At 43.6% G+C, this 7,946-nt stretch overlaps 1 protein-coding gene across 1 annotated transcript in view; it reads left to right on the top strand.

Moving 5' to 3' along the window:
• The first annotated feature begins 287 nt into the window (after nt 1-287).
• Khdrbs3 (KH RNA binding domain containing, signal transduction associated 3) overlaps nt 288-7,946 on the top strand; it is a 169,509-nt gene continuing 161,850 nt past the window's right edge. Inside the window, exon 1 of the mRNA XM_027947253.2 lies at nt 288-434. Coding sequence (XP_027803054.1) covers nt 347-434 — 88 coding nt within the window. The 5' untranslated portion in view covers nt 288-346. The remainder of the gene's footprint in view (nt 435-7,946) is intronic.

The following is a 7,946-nucleotide window of genomic DNA, read 5'->3' as shown; positions in this document are numbered from 1 at the left end:
GAGTGCGCGGGGCGGCGCGCGGAGCGGGTCGCGGCGGAGCTCGGGGCCGGCGCCGCTGGCGGGCGAGCGGGGCTGCCTGCGTCGGGGTCTCCGCGCGCCGCGCGCCCGGCCGGAGGCCCGCCTGACCGCGCCGGTGCCCGCAGCGCGGGGCGCGTCCCGGAGGCGGCGGCCGCCCGCGCGGGCTCTCGGGCGCCTGGGGACCGGGCTGAGCGGCCGGTGCCCGCCCCGCGCCTCCGCCCGCCCGCCGGGCTCGGCCGCCGCCGCGGCGTCTGGCCGGGTCCGCGCCCCTGGGGCGCGCGCGGGTCGGGCTGCGGGGCCGCGTCCCGGGCCCGGGTGCCCGGCGAGCATGGAGGAGAAGTACCTGCCGGAGCTGATGGCGGAGAAGGACTCGCTGGACCCTTCCTTCACGCACGCCCTGCGCCTGGTGAACCAAGGTGAGGGCGCCGGTTGTCAGCTGCCCGCGGGGCTGCGGGTCGCCTAGGCAGAGGCCGGGGCTGCCGTGCGAGGACTCGGGGCGCCGCGGTGACCCGGTCGCCAGGCGTTTGGGCGGGGCCCGGGCGAAGGCGGGACGCCTGGGGAAGAGTGGCGGCGCACCTGGGGCTCGGGGAGGACGCGGGAGGCTGGGGCGTCGGGACAGGACTTGCTGGGAATCTTTGGGGACTCGGGGATACCCAGGGGAAACTTCTGGGTGGGGGCTCAGTGGGGAGGAGGTTGAATGATTTCATTGGAGGGGAGGGGGGACTCGGAACCGGCGCTCGGCTTGTCTGGGAGCTGGAGAAAGAGCTGCAGGAAAATGGAAGGACGTGAGGGGATCAGATGCAGAGGAGCGAAGGGAACAGGTGCTTGGGTTGTTAGTGAAGTTTGGGGACCTCGGAAGAGGCTTCGGGTCAGACCTCCCGCACGGGGGAGGAATGAGGCCGGGTCCCAGGGGAAGCCCAGTGCCTGGCCCGCCCTCCCGGTGCCCGGCGCAGGTGGCTGCCCTGGCGGGGCAGGCTGCGCTCCCGGGCCGCGTGCTCAGCCGGCTCGCTGGCGGCCCTCGGCGGCGGAGCGACAGCGGGCGGCGGGAGCCCTTCTGGGCTTGTCCTCCAGTCTTTGGGAAGCGCCGGGTGGGCGACCCCCTTGGCGGCTGTCTTGGGGTTCAGGCAGAGGAGCCGGTGCCGTCTGTGCCTTTCGCACACTCCGCCACACAGCACGGTGTGACCGGCACGGGGAAGCGCCTGAGCACGGGATCCTGGGTTTACGGGGCACGCCTACCGGGACAGGGTTCCTCTGGCGTGCTCCTGCTCTGGCGCCCTGAATCCTCTGCAGGGATGGAAGGTAACTTAGCCTTCCTTGCCGGGGGCAGTCCACTACTCCTGTATCTGGCATTGCCCTTCAGATGAAGATGGGCTGGCGACACTGGGCTGCTTTTCTCTGGGAAATGACAGAAATATTATCTGGTCAGATCTGTCACCATTTGCATGAATCACTCTGTGCTGTGACAGTCTATGGTTCCCTATTTAAATCGGGGCTTCTGCTCCTATTGTTGGCCCTGCCTTTTTTTGTTGTTGGAAGTGAAAGACAAGGCAGACATATTCTTGTATATGGGCACTAGATTTTGAAACTACGACCTCCGGTACCTATTGAAGCCAGTTCTACCAAGTAGAAGTAGCGCTTGAGCTGTTGACTGGTGGGGCTCATGGAGAGACTCTGGCCGTCTCCAACAATTTAAGCATATTTGGATTGTAGAACAGACATAGGTTCATTGAGCTCTCCCATTTTATTTTCATTGAATGTTTATTCTTATTTCTTTAATAAAAAGGGCTTTTGAAAAAGCAATGGGCACAAGTTCCTGAATTAAGAGAAAAAGAATGTGAGTTTTATTCCCATGCCCTTCTGAGCAGTTCTGCAGTTAGGTTTGTACTCCTTGCTCTTTATGATTTACATATATCTTTTGTTGCCTGCTGGGCTGTCAGCCCTGTGAAAGAAATTTCTTTGTACATTGTGTGAGATCATTAGCATTAGAAATATTCTGGACAGTGGCATCAAGTGCAGTTTTCCTAATAAAGAAGCTGAATCAAAGTTACAGTATACTCAATTAAGGAACCAGTTTAACTAAAAGTGTAATGAGTTATCTTACTGCAAAAGTCAGCATTATTTTTTGTGCCATGTTGCCACAGTATTTTGTTGGTAATATGGTTCACACTTCTTTTGGTTTCTCTTCTTACTAGTGATAATGGCTTCTACTTACTTTAAACTGATATTGGGGAAATGTTGCCATTTAGTGATTTGGGGGTGTTAGGCTTGATTACCTTACTTTTCATCACAAGTGTAATTCTTGTAAGAAGTGCATCTCTCCCATTTGAAGGGAGAGATGTTCCTGTTAATGCTGTTAATTTAGATGGCTTTGAACTAAATGTTTTCCTTTAAATTCTAGGCTGCTATCCAGAATGCAAAGCTCTGTCATTTAAAATATTAATTATGCTGTTACATAACTCCAAAATTACAAGTGCCTTTCTAAAGCATAGTGTCTGAAGACAGACTTTGAATGTTAGTTAGGAAAGTTTGATTTTATATCTGATGAGCATCCTGTTATTGCCTATATGAAAGGACTTTTATTCTCATTTAGCTGTGTTTTTATGTTTTCCTCTAAGGAAAGTCCGTTTTCCCCAGAAGTTATTCTTATCCCAGCATTAAATCTTATGCTGGCACTAAAAATCTTGAAGTGATGATTGGTCAGCCTTCTGAACTTTCATTTTACTGTGTTGTGACACGTAATAGATATATTTTGCAGTTAACATCTCCAAATGGTGACACAACATTATGTTCCCTTAGTGTTTTAAAATTTCCAAGGCACTTTGACACATGCATCTAGTTCCATCTCATACTTAACATTTCTGTTAGTCAAGATATTGGTGTCTCCCAGGGAGACAGCTATATGGCTTTAGACTACCCCCAATTTGTTCCCAAACTGTCTTTTTCTGAGGTCATTGTCCTTGTGTCTTCCTCCAAAGACAGAATGAAGCACTTTGCACATGCTAATTAAAAACCCTGTAGAAATCAGTGAAATTAATATGATTGTTCCTGGTAGACTTAACATAAGGTAAATAATGTGTGTCTTTAGGAAAACTTATCCTGAGTTTTAAAAATTTTTTCCTGTACTTGTCGTCTTTGACAAAACAAATGTTCATTAGAGCACAGGATTTTAATATCAGGTCAACAGGCGCTTTTAAATTAAAGCCTGCCTGTTACCAGTATTTTTGTTTACAAATCAGCAAATTATGGTAATGAAAATAATAAATGAGATGTAATGAGATAACAAATGAGTTATCATGTTTTGATATTCAGTATTCATAAACATCGATCAACTTTGTGGCTAAATTATTTTTTCCTAATAATCTTTACGTAAGACTTGAGCTGGATGATGGATGACATCAAGAGATGTGCTCTTATTCAGTATAGGTTGACCTTTTTACTTTTCCCAGATTCGTGTTTCATGATGGGCATCAGTTACTGATTTTATTTTTATTTCTCAGGATAACTGGTTCTCTTCTACCTCCCTTAAATATTGAATTTGTTTCTCTAACAAAAATTTAATGTTTACCTGATGCTAAAATGGAATCAAAGCAAATAGGTTTTGGTATTCTGTGTCCACTGCCTGCCTCCCAGGGCACCCCTGACCCAGGTGCCTATAGGGTGAATTGACATTGTGTCTCTTGCTAAGGAGGTTCATTGGAGATGAGAATATTGTTGCGTAGGAGTATTGTCTGCTAGTAGGAGTTGTGCTGACTCTTACTAAAAACATCTGAAGAAATGTCTATGCATTGTAATTTAATCCAACTCTTCAGTATTGGTTTGGATGGTTTTCAATCCAAGCCAAGTAACCATTAAATAAGATGACATAACACTGTTTTAATTATCTGATGTAATATATGGTTGGTAGCTCATTCCCTGCCAAGTCACATTTAGTTTTGGTTACAGGAGGAAGTGTGGTCTGTTTTTGTTCAGATTCATAAAGTTCTTTGTTGGTATTTCAAAATAAGTTTTTTTTTTTTTTTTTAACATTACATCTCAAGTGCTAGGATATATGTGGGGCATTCAGATGTATAAAGGGGAAATGTATAAACATAGGAATGCACATGCTATAAGACACAGTGGCTTAACATTTTATTTTGGGAGATCCCTTTGGAAAACAATTTTGATTTGCCTGAATGTTGTCAGCCTAGTAAAGCAAGGAGAATCTCCAAATTGTGTTTGAGTGGGATGCCTTCATGCTATGATGTGTGATTCTGTGCTGCATCCAGAGGGGGGTGTGGTTAGATGTTAATTGTTTTTCTTCTGTTATCAGTTTTATATTTTTAAATTTTTTTGCTATGTTTTTGTAAGAAAATAGATATGATGACTCAGTTTTAGGTAGTCCATTTCTGAGTTTTATATAGTGTATTATTAGTGATGGTGAGTTACAGTGTTTTGGCGTTTGGACATTAATCATGTGTTTATGGATAGCTTTCCATGCTGGGCTTTTGTGCTGGTCCTGGAGGTAGAGAGGGAAAGCAGTCTCTGCTTCTGAGAAAGTGTCATCCTCTCTGTGATAGAGGAGGAGCTTCATGTTTATAGGTACTTTCTTTCCTAAGGAACATCTTATTAATCCTTTAATTGTTTATATGAGAAATTGGTGTGACGTGGGAATTCTTGTTAAATTCTGTGTTGAATTTTCTTTATTTCCATCAAGTTGCCCTTCTGAAATATTTAGTGGCCAGATAATTTGTATTTAACTGAGATAGTTTATGGACATGTCTGAGCACTTTTCTAACCCTGCCATGTTTCTAATCTTAATACTTGTAACAGCCTAGAATGGAGAGGCGTGTGGCCAGCGTTTGTTTCAGTGGTAGAAAACAAGACTGACAATTAGAGTGACATGCCCAAGGTGGCATGCTTATAAAACGTCAGCGCACAGGTGCAGTCTCTGTTGTTCATTTCCCTGTGCCGTCCAACCCAGGGAGGTCTACATGTGAAGTTACTAGTCAGATCGTGGTGATGGAGTTAGCCACAGGAGGAGAATGAAAACCTTGGGCGCTTCATGATGAGCAGTTTGTGCTTTTCTCCGTGGTCTTGCCAGATTGCAAGGTAAATGATACAGCATCCATATTTATACTTAGCTCCTCACATTGCTGCTTTTCTTCTGACCGCTTCCTTTTCTCTGTAATGGGTTGCACTGCCTATTTTCTGGTGTCGCCTGGCACCCAGGGCTTAAGTCTCCTGTGGTATGGTTCTTGACACACTGTTTGGATCTCTCTGTCTGCACTGGGAGGAAGCCCCTGGTCTAACATCTCTGTGTGAAAGCCTAGTCTTGTGAATGGAACTCCAGTCTTCTTTCCTCTGTTGTTTTTAATTGTCACAAACATAGGGGAATTAGAGTCTATATGGGATTCAGCAATCAGTCAAGAGCCTTATGCCAGAACATTTTAGAGCACCGGAACTGGGGCTGGAATGTAGTATTTAACAGCTGTGCACATATATCAGTGAAAGGATTTGAATGAAAGGCACTTAACTGTGGTACAACCATAGGGGTCCTTTTCTATAAGATAATGAGAAGATATTGTCAGACCTGCTTTGAATCAGATGTTTATTTACTTTTATTCTGTAAACAATTTTTTAAAAAAATTGTTTTAATTATACTTTTATTCTTTCTTGAGGAACTTGTTAAGCCATTGCCCTCTAGTACAATTAGCTCTTCTTCCCTTTTAAACCCATAGTGAAATTTTATTTATTTATTTGACAGAGTAAAAGCCAGATTTTGGAAGCCCTTGTCACATGCTAAGTAAGCCTTTTTATGAATTGAAGGAGTTAATCTGCAATGTCAGACGCTAAACAGAAACCCAAAGCCAGAGAAACAATTGAAATTGGAAGCTTAATGCCAAGGGCGATGTGGATATCAAAAGACCCCTTTGCCTGTTGTCCAGTCCCCACTGAGCAAAGAGAGAATGGCTTCCATTTTTTAGTAAAAGTAAAAGTAGGGTCTTTCTCAGCATTGGGGATAATGATTATAATAAAAGCTATCACAGGGAGGGCCTCTCCTGTGCTAGGTGTTGTCTCGCAAGGTAGGTGGCTTTAGTTCCTGCCAGCTTCCTTTATTTTTTTCAAATGAGGCATCTAAGGCTCAGAAATGTAAGGTAACTTGCTTAGTCAAGGTGCACAGCTTGTAAGTAGTCAGGCTGAGATTTTAAATCAATTCTAGAGTGTTCTGATAGGATACTTTAATAAAAGAGATGAAACATTGTTTGTTTTTAAATAAAAGTTTCATTGTAGTAGAAAGCCATTAGGAATTTCCACAGTTCGTGATGAATCTTTAAAAAAGGTTTCTGAAAATGTGTTTTACCAAAAAGGCAAGCTCACTGTTTTTCTTGTGCTCTCCAGCAATATTTTCCAGTCTTCAGCAGGCATGCCAGGTAATGGTTTTTAATTATGTATGTATTTCAGTGGTCAAAGAGAAAAATAGAAAAACATCCTGTATAGAACGTTTGTGAGTGAAATTCTTGCTAAGGGTCTGTTTACCTTGAGGGAATCTCTCAGAGGCACAGAACCCTTTGTAGTTTAATACCTTATCACGGAAATGGTTGAGAATATATCAGAGATTTATAGTCAGTTTATGGTATATTTAGAAATTCTCCATCCTCTGAAAATAGACTCAAAAAATGTCAACATACAAGAGCAAATAATTCCTGCAAATGATGGTTTTTGGCTCTCTAGAAGGGACATTAGGCTTAAATGTACTTGCTTTATAATTGCTAATAATATTAGCTACCATTTATCAAGAGCTTTGCATGCTTTATGTATAGTCTTTCATTTAATTCTTTCCTCACTCTTAAAAGTGTAAATCATTTTATCTTATTTTGCAGATGAGAGAACTGAGGTCAGAAAGATCAAATAATTCACCCAACATCACACAGCTAGCAAGGGGTGAACCAGGATTCAGATCCTCACCTGCTTAACTTTATGCAATATACCTGTGAGCACCAGGTAGTGGTGGAAACTTTCTGGTTTCATGTGTTTGGTTTTTGTGGGGAATTCTGATAACACAGTTCTTCAGGTTAACTTCCTAGTAATGGACTGGTGAGCAGTACAGATTGCATATTGTACAGAGGGACAGACCCTGGCATGGCAAGGGACAGAAACTTTTTGACCAGGGCCCACATGGAGAATCTGGGGAATGGAATTTACTTGGGGGAACAGCCTTGCTTAACAAGGAATAAATGTAAGAAGTGCCACGTGATTGCAGGAGGTGACAACTTTCTTGTCTGTGCAAGTTAGTTTCTTGGAGCCTTAGTTTTACCATGAGTAAGATTGAGGGTCTGGTGTCTCTTTCTGAGGCTGCTTTTCAGACATATGCACAGCATCTAACACATCATAGGTATTTAGTGAACATTACTTGCTATTTTATAGAGTGCCCTGAGGCAGGTGTTAGGAGTATTGGCACCAGTTCCCAGACATAAAGTGTATTTTAATAATACAGAAATCATCTAGTTGTAATTCTTGGAGTAATTTTATGATGTTAGAATAATTTTATTTTCCTATCCTGGAAATATTGAAGAATAAATCCCTTATTTAGGAAGTTTGTTTCATTTATATCAAAATGAGCAGCATCTCTGATTGATTTTTATTATCCCGCTAAAGAGACAGCACCTGAAGCTTCAGTTAGCAAGTGGAGTTTCATCAGCAGTTGTATGACTACAGAGCTCAAAGCCTGTCTGGACACTTAGCAGCCTCTACAAGCACAGGGTGTCTTACTCTGAATTTTTAAGCTGTAAATTTCTATACTTTTTTTAAAAAAAATTTCTTTATTATTCACCAATCAGCCTCTGCTACTCTTTGAGGGTTTTTAAAGGTGTACCTGGCAATTATTGGTGTTTTTCCTTAGTTTGATAAAGGGGGTGAGTATGAGACAGCAACCTTTTGAACTTTCTTTT

The sequence above is a fragment of the Marmota flaviventris genome, chromosome 15, assembly GCF_047511675.1.
Source record: "Marmota flaviventris isolate mMarFla1 chromosome 15, mMarFla1.hap1, whole genome shotgun sequence".
In the NCBI taxonomy this organism is placed as follows: Eukaryota; Metazoa; Chordata; class Mammalia; order Rodentia; family Sciuridae; genus Marmota; species Marmota flaviventris.
This window is presented reverse-complemented; position numbering and strand designations above follow the sequence as displayed.